Raw genomic sequence first — 13,192 nt, 5'->3', positions numbered from 1 at the left:
GAGACAAGGAAACAAAAAGGAACATACACACCACCGTCTCAAAACCAGCACAGCATACAGCTGTCATTTATTTCCACAAGTCTTCTTCCTTGTCATCCCACACGCTACACATGCTATGGAACCTATTCCTATACACCCTATGAAACCTATTAATTCCGAACTACAGCTTTAAAAAAATTATCCAACATTCAAATTACTTTTTTGTATGCCATCTCACTACCGAATTCTAAACCAAGAGCGCATCATTCGTTTAAACCGTTTGAAGCAATCGCCTGACGAGGAGCCCGTTGTCGTCACGCTTTGACGGCGCACTTTAGTTCACCTTTCTGCCGCCGTCTTGGGGGGGGTCTCAGGCATCGTCCCCGCGCGAATATTACCACAACTGTTTAATTGATTGGTGCGGCACACAAACTTCTGTTCGGGCTGGAACTTGGTCAACAGTGTCTGAGACGAGCCCGACGCCCATTTCAGACGTCAAATAAACTTTCGAAATTGCTTTTATAATCTCTTTAAGAGTTTGAATGCAGGCGTCTATAATTCGCAAAATTTAGTGGCCGCGATTATGTCCTCTGTGACCGATTTGCAAAAATAAATGGCTTTACAGTAATGATTCAGATTGTGATTTATTGGGAATTAACCAGTGCTGTTAATAACATGCTCTGTATTGTTCGCTCTGCTGGTGTTTTTTCTGCCGTCATTGCATCCACGCAGCTTGAAAGTGCACTGCTTTATGCGACAGGTGGCACGCACACACCGAGGCACTCACTTCATAGCGTGGCATGTGGTGGCAGCAAAAGCCTCTGCCAAAAACATGCTAAGCACAGCATTTGTGGCGGCAGAAAAGATACAAGGCTATTATCTTGTTCCCGAGAGTATAGTATGTTGCAGGTTAAGATGGTACGGTGAGGGGAAGAAGCTCCGTCTACACTCTTTCCACTTTAGCAGAAAGGATGCTATAGAGAAAAGAAGGAAACCGCCAATCGTGGCAAGCAAACCCTTTTTGGACTGGCAGAAGTGATGGGAGGCGCCAGGCAATGTAAAAAAAGGGGAAGGGGGCGGGGGGGTGGACTGCAAACGTGTTTACCAAGAATAAAAAGGGGGAAGAGTGAAAAGAGGTATTCTTCTGTAGATTCCTTTTTCTCCCGGAGCAGTGAATGTGCCATGGCCGGGCTGGGCTCAACTCAATGCCCCAAATCATATTTTAAAAAAAAATTATTGCCGGCAGAGTTTTGCGGACTCCTAAAATGCCTTTACGGAGAGGTTCCACAAACCCTCTTTCCAGAACCGTTGGCCTAAATTGCGGGCATGGGCATCTGCAGTATGTTTTGCAGGAAAAGGAGGGGGAGGGGGGCAAACCTTGTTTTCTTTTAAAGTTATAGGTTTGAAAGCTGCACCCCTTCAGAATAATCCCGCCCCCCTTTTCCGCCACTTTGCTGACGCCCATGATTGTGGGCACCTCATCACTCACAAAATGTTTCCTAGGACCCATGTGTAGAAAGTAGGAGCCACCATTCAAGCCCCTGTCATGACTACAGTGCAGACATATCACAATAGCAGGGAAGAACAATAAATAATAATGGAGAGTCTGACCGGAAACAATATTGGTACAGTTTCAGACTCGCTGCTCAGCTTGCCAGCTGAGCCAGGCTAGAAAAACGAAATTGGCAAAGTGAATGAGTTGCGAGTATAAAGATGCAACAACAAAACCCTACTGGCATTCTTAAAAAATGCTGGGGCTTTCTTGTCAATGGAAAAGGCACTCAGTAATTAAATCCAATACTCTTTCGGATAGTGAGATTGATATCGTGGTAAGGTGGGTGCTTGTCCCAAGCTCTTGTTTTAGCACCAGTGGGTGTCAAGTTACACACAGCCAGAAAACAAATCAGCATAGCCAAACGAAGCACAGGACAATTGCATCCGTAAAATAGCCGATGTTCCATATTTCAATTAGTTTTTGATCTCACTCTGCGCAGCACACAATTTATAGCAGACGATTGTCCCTTTTTGGCTCTGTTCGCAGATGACTTGCCAGTCTGTTCGTCGTTTTGTTTCTGTCAGAGAATGATACCTACCTAGTAGCAAAAAAACTCATTATTATTCCCTCATGTTAGCAGGCGATGCGTCTGGTAGCGGTATTTTATAGCGAGTTCGTTTCACACGCACCGGCACCGTTCGAGTTCTCTCCCAGAATGCATCGCACTCACAGAGTGTTGCACTGAGAACTAGACTCAAACCAATTCGCCAAATGCACCAAGTGCGGAAGACTGATGCTGCCGCCATCTATGTTGTAGAAAGAATACCGACCTCAAACCGAAACTGGCGCCTTGCTGTTCGGAGTGATGGGTGGGAATGCGAGAGTACAGTCACTACCAACGATTATCCACAAACGTTGGTCGCTGCAGCCTTTAGTTTATAGTTGCGATTACTTCAAGCAACACGGCTGTCATAGGGATAGTTACAGACGGCGTAAATTTCCGCAACCAGCTGTCTACAAAGCAGCTGGTTGCGATCTTTCAATTCTCATAACCGTTTACACTGAAGAAAATGGATGATGCTGTCCGAGCAGAAGCTTGATCCATTTCAGCATGGCATTATGCGTGGACCACTGAAAGGGTACGCATTAAAACTAGTCTGCTGGAATACCCAGCAAAACTTTTCGATTTCGATCGTCATTACAGGTAGATCAGATACTAGCTTTGGTGAGGGCGTCGAGAACGAGAGCTTTCTCGAACAAAATATGACGGGGCAAGTTAGCTGAAGTAGGTAAATGTTAAACATGATGATGTTGCCCAAGCCTCGGGTAAAATCACTAAATTTAGCTTTCTCTGATGCTTATTGGGCAGTCAAAGTTTCTGCTGGGGCAGTTTTGTCGACAAATGTTCAATTTTTCACCCGCACACGTTGGTGATAAACATCTCGGGGGCCGCTGATGCATTTGTTCTGAGCATTTCTTTACACACTGGTATATTTCAGCGTTTTTATGGCAACAGAGCGACTTAAAACCTCCAAATAAAGCACAGTTTGTCAACTGCTTCCTTCATGAAATAGGAGACGCTCACAGTTCAAGCTCGCGTTCGATTCCGTTGCATCGCGAGACGCAATTTCTATCAGAAAATCTACTTTTTTTCCTTTCAGTTCTGCGACACATCGTAGCAGACAAACTTTCGTCATCTGCTCCAGCACCTTGCCGGCCTAGCCGGAGCGAGGCACGACGAGATTGCATTTTGGCACAATCTCGATTTTCTCAGTGCAGCGAGTGCATGCACGCGTGGGGTGTCAGCAATGAAACGAACTCGGAGAGTGCAACCACTTGTGGAGTGCCGGCTGAAACGAACCCGCTCCACGCTGAGAGTGGACACGCGTGGGCACGAGTGCCGTAAAACGAACTCGCTAATACTCCTTCAGTGCAAGCCGGTGGAGACCTCAATGACCAAAATCGGGCTCTCGGTGAGATGGAATGGCAAACTGAGAATGATTTCATGACCAGGGGCCAAACAAATAACAGGTGCATTGTATGGTGAGAGTATTAGCACCGAGAAGTTTGGGAGGCGACCTTTTACAGCGAGCCGGGGTGACATCCTGCTGAGGACAAAATTTACCCCCTCACTCGCCCTACAAAGGCCGAGACGGCGTTAGCTGTCGGCATATTACTTTCGTTCTTTTTTTTTTTTTTTTTTTTTTTTTGTGCGCATTTTTTGTAGGAAATGTGAATTATTATATGCGGCCTTATTGAGGTATGGTCTGTAGCTGCAGGCGAAACTTCAACCAACATTCCGAGCATGGTTTCCAGGGCAGACAGTGCATGAATCACAGATGGTATATGAAAAGGAAGAAATGCCACCACACTTGCAGGAGCATTGCAATATATTTACATCCTGCACAATCAACGCTGCTGATGATTTGAATAAATTAAGAGGTTTTTTTCAACTTTGTTTCTAAACAAAAACGTCTCAGCGAAAAAGCTGCACTTTGCTCGAGCAACATGTTAAATATATTCTGGGCCATGGGGAGAAAATTACAAGTGAGACCGCCCAAAGGCCTTTGACTTAAATGCCATTTGTATGCCCGCAAAGCGGGGTCTGATGTTCTAAAGCGCGAGACAAATGGACGGCAGAATCGTCCGATCCGACAGTCCGAACGCCGCTCCGAATTGAGACACACGCACACACTTCCGATCTTGCAAGCGACACAATGATCCATTCGGCTTCGCCCAGGAGATCAAACTTCCAAGCACTCCAGCGGAGGTCCGCGTTCATAGATCTCTGGTCCCAGATTGATGGTTTAGCTCGCACGAGCGAAGCTAGGAGCTCGTTCTCGTTAGCGCGTGCATTCTTTGCCGGGGCCATCTTTCTCGAATGGATCAGCGGGATCCACGCGTCCGGCTTCCCGTCGCCCGTCCCGTTTTCTTATTCGTCCCGACAGACCAAGTATGTCATCATGACGTCCGCGCTAGCTGTGCTGTCATTGGCTGGACGCATCCGACAATCCGTCCGCCGTGCAAAACTATCTGGCGCGTTTGACGCATGTCGGATCGCCGATCTGACGCCTGAAGCGACCAAATTTTTCGGATCAGGCAGTCGTACTGTCGGATCGGACGTCGGATCGGATGGATTTTTCGCGCATGTGTCTCGTGCTTGACTCATGAATCTGCAAAGAACAGAATTTCAGTGTCTGAAACACTTACACCGCCGCTTCCACAACCCCTTGCACAACCGCCTTATATCGTGTGGAGGGGGCGGGGGGGGTTCATCGACGGGAGTTGCCTCCACTGATAGCTTTCCATACTTATAACCCAATTATAAGGGTAAACGTGACGAACACGGTTGGAAAAGCTATGAAAATTCTGTCGGCATAAGTCTCACCCAGCGCCTTTTACACTGGGTAAACGAAGCCCCGCTTCTCATTGTGCTTACAGCTCACAACGGCCGATGTTGACGTTGCCTTTCCCATCCTTAGTCTGACTGTCCATGCTCTTTTTAATCTCGAAGTTTTCGGGTGGTAGAATATGATACCAGCTTCTTTTTGGAAATTGCATTGCAGCGCTGAACAGTAGGTCAGCATGATCACAAACCTCCGATCGTGAGGAAACGGGCGCAGGGAAGCCAGCCAGATGCCAGAACGCAAAGCGGAGTCTGTCACCAGACGTCACGGTACACCTGACCCAATCAAGATGTGGCGACCGCAGCGACACTTGTGTTTGCTCTGAAGACTAATAGTACTCCGTGCAAGCAATACCATTGATCTCCACGACAATTTGCTGGATCGCGTGTCTCCGCTTGGTCGTTGCAGCTCAGGTGCGGCCACCGGATGGCCACCTTGGGACAAAGATTATCAGTCAACGTTTTGGAGCGTTGCGGAGGCTGGGCGGCAGTAAGCTGAAGACATGTTTTCTGCTCGTTCGTTGTCATTTACCGAAGAAGTTTGTTAAAACCCCGAACGGTGAGAATTGCGTTTGAGAACACGTGGAAATTTTTACGAAAGCTCAGCACCGCAAGAAAAAGGGGCAACTCGTCTAACGCAAGTCTTACCGTTCTGGCGGCATGATCAAAGCTTCCTTGGCATGCCAAAGTGCTGCATCTTTGTCTTCGCACGCTTGAATACCGATCAAGAATTAACGCCGTGTGGATTTGTTTCGTGAGTGCAAAGAGCATGAAGATGCATGTGCCTCTGGAGCAGCATTTTACTTTACTCTTACGACTGTATTTGTAACTTGCGGCACTTGCAGTCCAGAAGCGGGCATGATCCAGTGGCGACAAAGGAGGGGTAGGAAGCTATGGCGACGACGATAGATTGCACACAACCATATGGACGGGCCACGTTTGAAAAACTTCAGATATCGCCGCTTCATACTTTTGCCTTCGAAAACCTACCTTCTTCCACAGCATTGCTCTATTTGTGCTGTCATGTGATCCATTTAAATAGATTTGGAACATAGCCATGGTTAATCCATAATAGCAACCACCGATTTCGTTTCCTATTGATAGCAACTCGCTGGAGCACGCCTATGTGCGACATACCTTCAAAGCTCTGCCATGGCATCGATTCTTGATAAGTATCCAAGCGTGAAAAGGCACAGAGACGCAGCAGTTTGGCAGGCCCAGGAAGCTTTGATCACGCCGCAAGACCGGCGAGACTCGACGTTCGACAAGTTGTGCCTTTTCCTTGCGGTGCCGCGCTGTTGCAAAAAATTTTATGCGATTTCAAAGGAAATTCTTATAGTTTACACATTGCGAGCGTTTGGCGCTCCTTTCACTAAACAGAGGGGAGCGCCGCCGGAGACTGACACTCGAGCGTGCTCTTCGTGCTCCGAGCATTTCTTGGAGCACAAGTGACTTCTTTGCGCTCCGTGATGTCACGTCCACAAACAAGATGGCTGTGCCATTGTTGAGATTGTTGAAACAAAAGGCGTAGCCGGACAGCTGCTCCTTTTCAGTCATTAGTGGTTAATCCAGCAAGTAAAAACAATTTGATTTGAAAGCCAAGACAGCAATTAGCATTCCGGAAAAGGTTTGTTCATGTGCCTTGCCTGAGAACAAAGTGATCTATCGAACGAGCGTGCTGATAGCTCGGCGACAGAAAAGTTGCCGGCCGAGAAGACAGTGGGACGGCTGCCCTTTTTAAACTGCTTAGTCCAGCTGCAGCGAATAAAGATACCTAGATTGGAAAGCCGAAGCATCAGTTAGCATTGCGGGAAAGGTTTGTTCGTGCATCTCGCCTGAAAACGAATTCATCTATTGAATGGAAGGTTACCGACAGCACAGCGACAGAAAAGTTGTTGAGATGAGAAGACAGTCGGAGCGCTGCCCTTTCTAGGATGCTTTGCCCAGAGAATCAAGATACTTCGAATGGAAAGCCGAAACATCATGTTCATGTCTCGCCTGAAACGAATTGACGTGCTATCTATTGAACGACAGTGTTCCGGTATCGGCATAGCACATCAACAGCTTCCATCGCATTCCGTCTCGCTGCAATATGGAACCACGAAATATCTGGCAAGTGTGAGGGTTTCGTGCGTCGACAAACAAGTTCAAGAATGTTGTCTTTAATTCAAATATAAACAGCTTGCACGGTCAATAAATAGATCAGTCAAGGTGCCTTTCCCCGCACGTGCTCGAAGCGAGTCTCCAAACCTCTAAGAAATACTTAAATGTTCATAGAAACTTCATAACGTCGCCGTCTCTTTTACTTTGTACCCTGCCGCTCTACACTGGCTTTAATTAATTTACCACCGAAATAATTTTGGCTTCTCCCACCCGTATCCACGGGATGCCAGGTTCGTCATAACCGTGCGGTGGGAAGGAGCTTGTGCGGCTTGTCAATAGATTCGGTGTGTCGCGCTCCTGTACGCCATGCGCCGTTTAGTTGCTTTGCCTGGAGTATGAAACTCGGAGCGTCAGAGTAGGAGTAAAGGAGTGTGGACTTAAAGGGGAGCTGCAATCATACTTAAGCGTGTACCTCTTTTGCGGTTTCCACGTCTCTTTGGGTTCGGGTAAGCCAGCGGGCACGGAGAGAATAACTAAATATCAGTGAGTCATATTTTAACCGGACGACGCGGAAACCTCCTCCACCTACGAGGGCGACCCGCGTTGCCGAAAGCGCGGAATATGCGACGTCTTTGGTCCTGGGCTTACTACTGGTCAGAGCCGCTAAAAGCTTTTTTTTTAGTCGATACAAAATATAAGTGTCGCGAACCGTTTCAATTATGTATGAAAGTAGTTTTTGTTCAGTATTTTAGATCAGAAAAGAAACAAATGCAGTTTATAAAGTACGGAAACAAGAAAAGACCCGTCGACAAACCCGCCACCAAGCGGTGGGAAAAAACGGCGCATACAGTAAAACCTCGTTATAACAAAGTTGAAGGAGCGGTCGTAATTATTTCGTTATAACCATTAGTTTGTTATAGCCAATGTCCATTTCTTCCCACTATTAGCAAGCAAGGGGAATTATGATTGCTTTGTTATATCCCGTTTTGTTATAACGAGGTTTTACTGTACTAGAAAGGCGTAGTGGGATGAGGCTCCGACGAACAATGGGCTTAGAAAGGTCCCGGATGTACGCGGTGGCACTGCGGTCGTATACTGGCTCGAGGATCCGACCGGTTCCGAGCGTTCCCAAGGCTTTCGGCGCGGGCTTGGCTGGCGATTTGACCCTTTGGCGGTATGGCAGCGCGAAGTGGCTCCCGTTCTGAACTGATCTTTACCCTGTGTTTACCGTCAATTGTGGCCAATGAAGTGTTATGCCGAATTAGTGTTTAATCGCGCGGCAAATGCAATGCGAGCTGCCCTGGCCGCCCACTTCATACAGCCTAGTCAACACGTGCTTTAGTGGCACCCTCTCGAGCCGTCGACACAGAGTGCGGCAGCCGTGAGCGCTCGATGAGCTCACTACTTCACGGCCACTCAAACCAGGACCTACGACGTCATGAAGGATGTTATTTTTTGCTTGTTTTTGTAAGTCTAATTTGCCTATAACTTTTAAAATAAAGCGAAATTTGAGAAAAGTTTCTTTAAATTACTACGTTCAGTGCGCTCAGGTTCGGTCCAAATTAAAAACCAGTCCAAAAGTTATTGCAGGGCCACTTTAACGCTCCCAATGACGACAAACAAGCAAAAAAAATGTCTGCAGCACGCTGCCGGCCAGCCTCTGCAACGCTCCAAAAGGTTAATTTTCCGTGTCCCAAGATGGTCGTCCGGCAGCCGCAATCACGGAGCGGGGAAGCGCAATTTAGCAATTGTTGTAGAGATCAGTAAAAAAATATGGAATGCATACCCTCCTAGCATCCATCAGGTAGGGATAAGCATTCTTTGCAGTCTATATGCCCATCAATATCAACACATGTAGCCATTTGCAGGCAGTCGCATCCTTTCGAAGATCAATCTGGCCTTCGTCAGGCACCAGCTTTCGCTCTCAGCACACAGCCACTGTTGGTGGGCTTCGAGGCTGCTCGCATCTTCACCCTCCACAGGCGGGGCAGCCCCGGTCTGTAAATGTAGAATATGAATATGGCAGGTATTATTTGATAACACTTTATGTTTTGGCCGTGTAAAGAAAATCTGCATTCCATTTTCTAACATATCTGTTATGAAATAACAAGGTCAGGTGGAACGGCTCGAGTTCGCTGACTGAAAGACAGAGGGCTTAGCCTGAACCAATATCCTAGCAGCCTTCGATATTGGTGTGGGGGGAGAGAAGGCTGAACCTCTAAAGATGTCTTCAAATGATTCTCTAATTGCTTAACTCCAAAGTTTCAGGCTGCTGCACTTTAACGTTCTGAACTTTTTCCAACATATATTTGCGCTGTCGCTAACCATGTTCCATTTGCCAATTTTTTACACGCCCCTTCTCCTCCAATCAGAACAGCACGAGAGTCCGCCGTGAACAGACTTGGCATCATCGTGTGTCATATATCCCCGATGATTGCCTTCCCCACTAAGATGCATTAAAGCCAAGGCTCGAGCACAAGCTCATAGCATCGCTAGATGGTCGCACTGCACGAACCCTCGTGCAGCCTGAGTATCTACTAGTACTGGTAAAAGCGAGCGAGTTGAAAATGAATACTTAAAATCGAAAGAATAAAGCGCGAGGGACAAGCCCAGGACAACCACGTAAAGCCTGGTTCAAACAGTTGCGTTTGACCGCGTTGTAGCTGCGAGAAACCAGGACATCCCTGCTGCTTATATCGCGTGCCAAGATGATTCTTTGAATTGGAATCCACGCTTCATACGAAGCACAGATGTGCCGGTGACTCGTTTTCGGTTCTAAACGCAACGCAGACAAACACACTCAAACGCAAGTGTCGGAACCGACCTTTACGGTACAGGCTCGCACGTCTAGCCTTCGCTTTAGTACATCTCAGGATGAGACGGAATGTATCATAATAGAACCGATGTGGTCTCACCATTCTGAGCAGAAGTGCGTGAGTAACCGATGATATTTTCGTGGTCGCTTGCACGTAAACAACCAAGGAGCTTGTACACAACGCCGGCATTCATCTGGCTTGAAAACAACTTGAGCGTTGGCTTGGCTTGGATGTCAGCTGCCCATTGTGCTTACTTGAACTTCACGAAATCCTCTAAATTGAGCAGGCTGCTTCTTGACTTCTGCTGTCGGCGCGTATGTCTGCAATTCGGCGGTTTCCGAGTTCGACGATTCGGAAATCATGGGTGTACCACCGCAACACCCTCTTAACACGATTTCGGTAGCCGTAGGGTGTAAAAAGGATGTACGAAGGGTGTAGGCCTTTCCGTACACCCTTGAATATTCAAAAATCATGTAAAAATGGTGTAGGAAGGGTGTGAGCTCGGAAAAACACCCTTTTAACACGAACATGGGTGTTGAAATTTTTAGTGTGTACAATGTGCTTGGTAGTGTACCGGTCCGGATGGGGTAGAGTCCGGTCATGAGCGCCGCTCTGGAAGGGGTGCAAGACGGCTGGACGTAGTAGTTATTCAGGATGATGCCGTCCGCGGCGAGGACGTCAATGTTGGGTGTCGGTATCTGGGGAGACCCGTGGAAGCTGACATCGTCCCAGCCCTGTATATAATCAGTTTGCCCCCTTTATGGTATAGGGTCAATTTATACCGTTGTCTGACTCCCCAGGAAAGAGAAAAGTCTCAGAATTTTTATAGTACTATCAAGAAATTGCTCCTTGTGAACAAGCGTCAGAATATAGCTGAAGACATGTGGCCAATAACCCGGCATAAGCACGGGAAGCATGTAAAAAAAAGAAGGTTAAGTAAGGAGTGTTTTAGATATTCATTTATCTTACAGACCGCACGGGTTTGGAACAGGCTACCTGAAAGCTTCTTGGGTGGCCGTAGCAGGGAGGTGCTCACATCCCTAATTTTTAACGCTTGGTAGCGACACAGGCTGTTCCTTATGTTAAAAAAGTGTGTATTGCACATGTTTAATTTATGAATCGGGCTTATTTCGGAGAAGTGCAGCGCGGCTTGTATTTGACTGTGTTTCCAACTGATTATAGGGCTGTTGTATATATCTTGCGAAACATAATTATTGTATCCACTCCTATCCTGGTCCCGGAAGGAACTGATAGTATGATCAAATATTTAATAATAATAAGGATAGAGATAATGGAAGGAACATGGTTGTTAAAAATTAAGTGAAGCCTGTTCAAGGATAACAGTTGTATAGGTTTCGGTACTGACACAGAATAGACCGCAGAAGCCAAGGTAGATCCAAGCTTGATAATACTTCGCCATACTCTGGATATCTTGCTGTTTCCTAAATTACCAGCACGTACCAGCTAGGCTTTACCTCATTGCTGTTCCTTTTCTCACCTGGCATCTTTGGGCCTCAATGCCCGAACAAATGTCAGAGTTCGGACTCACTGGTAATTATTTTGTTATCATCTGGCACCTTTGAACCACAATTTCCGAGAAAATGCCAAAATTAAGCCTCGCAGCTGGCTGTTTCTTTCTTTTTTTTTTTTTCTTTTTTTTTCACCGGACATTATTTGTTTATGTATGGCACTTGGGCACTTCTTTTACGAGCCAGAGAATGGTCACAGTATGTTTTTTTATGGCGATAATTAGGGCAAGGCAACGAACCTTAACCCGAATTTCCGTCTTGAAGCTAACTCCTATTAGGACCAATTGAGGCACCTTGGATTGACACACTTGGGACAAATTCGCTTTTTCTGCGGTGTAACACATGTGAAACGCACTCATTCGATATTCGTTTAAGGTGCTGCGATGTTCAAGCTCGGTGGCTGTTTTACATGACAATAAAGTCTATGCAATGAGCTCCGTTACGCTCGCATCCCTTGATCGAAGATCGACGTTACGCAAACGAGCTCTTCACTTCTCAATTTTCGCTCCAAGTTGTCCCCAAGTGATCAAGTTAACGAAGAGCTTTAATACTTTGAGCAATATTTTGACACGTGTATGCATACGAACCATATCATCGCTGAAGATAAAAACGATGTTTGGACGTATTTTGCTCCGAGTTGCAGACGCAGTGAACGAAAAGAAAGCAACCAACACGATCATTACAAGTGAATCTGCCAAGAAAAGAAATTCGAAATAATTAGCAATAGAAGACAACACACAATACTTTACAAACGTCAAAGGAAGTGTTTTTCGGATGAAGAAAGGTTGTAAAGCACGAGCAAGATGTCACAAGCCGTTCAAACAAACTTAAAAAAACGGGCTGAAAACATTGATATTATATGCAAACAAGGTAAAAATCATTTTGAGTGTCAACCGCTATCCCCCCCCCCCCCCCCCCCAATATTCCATTGATATCTGCCAACTAAAATTCAAAAGCGTTTTCTATTAATACAAACATTTTAACCGATTTTTATTTAAGGTTTATTTATTCTTTGCTTGCTTTTTTATATCATATCTATATTATGCATTTGTGCATAATTAGCCAGACTGTGAGTCAACAACTCTCTGCGATATATATTTGTTACTATATCGCCGGTCATGTAGTGCACTTCATGAGAAGTGCCTTTGAGGAATAACAAAACTGAACTGAACTGAATTTGTCACTCAAGTTCTGCGGAAATTTAGAATTGCGGTTGTTCTCCTTAGATAGGCATGTTGTTTAAATTCCTTACGAAAATAACCTACTAGCACTGATTTTTTAAATAAAAAATTACACGTTTACAGCTTCCTGCAACGCCGATTCAGAGCGCAGCTCTTGAGGAGGAGGAGTGGAGGGAACTGAGGGGATGGTGTGCCCCTCCATCCTCATCCGTATCCTCTCCTCCTTCCCTTCTCCTCTTTTTACGCGCCAAACGCGCGTCCTCGCGCGATGTTTCGGCGCGGTGACGTTTTGGCACCGACCTATTATGCGCCGCATGGTTACGCCGACGCCGACGCCGACGCCGCTCAAGCAAAAAACGGGTGCCTAAGAGCTGCGCTCTAAAACGAGGGAGAAAGAAAGTATTCTCCACACTTGTTGATGTAGTATATACACCTTAATATTGTTTATACTCAAATGCGTTCTTTCACTGGAGACATGCGCAACCGGCCTATGTATTGATGTGTACTTCGAAGAGCGAAGCTTTTTCGTGTGCGCCATTCCACGGAGCCGCCGTCTTTACACGAGGTAGCGAACATTTAGGGTAGAGAGGTCTTTCTCTTTCACAATTCTTTAGAACGCATTACGTAACAACTTAGTTTTGAATGGACGTGTTTCTTTTACTTTTTTTTTTTGATCGTTGTTG

The 13,192-nt window shown here is 46.2% G+C and overlaps 1 protein-coding gene across 1 annotated transcript in view; it reads right to left on the bottom strand.

The window, feature by feature from the left end:
• The window catches only part of LOC120836837 (arylsulfatase B-like), an 84,294-nt gene extending 72,286 nt beyond the window's left edge, over positions 1-12,008 (bottom strand). The window contains exons 1-2 of the mRNA XM_040205919.1: positions 11,916-12,008; positions 10,374-10,533 (exon numbers count right to left, since the gene is read on the bottom strand). Of these exons, the coding sequence (XP_040061853.1) occupies positions 10,374-10,533; positions 11,916-12,008 (253 nt within the window). The remainder of the gene's footprint in view (positions 1-10,373; positions 10,534-11,915) is intronic.
• Positions 12,009-13,192: the final 1,184 nt, after the last annotated feature.

This window comes from Ixodes scapularis, unplaced genomic scaffold (genome assembly GCF_016920785.2).
Source record: "Ixodes scapularis isolate PalLabHiFi unplaced genomic scaffold, ASM1692078v2 PGA_scaffold11__112_contigs__length_91849675, whole genome shotgun sequence".
Classification (NCBI taxonomy): Eukaryota; Metazoa; Arthropoda; class Arachnida; order Ixodida; family Ixodidae; genus Ixodes; species Ixodes scapularis.
The sequence above is the reverse complement of the archived record's forward strand: the minus strand, read 5'-3'. Positions and strand labels throughout refer to the sequence as shown.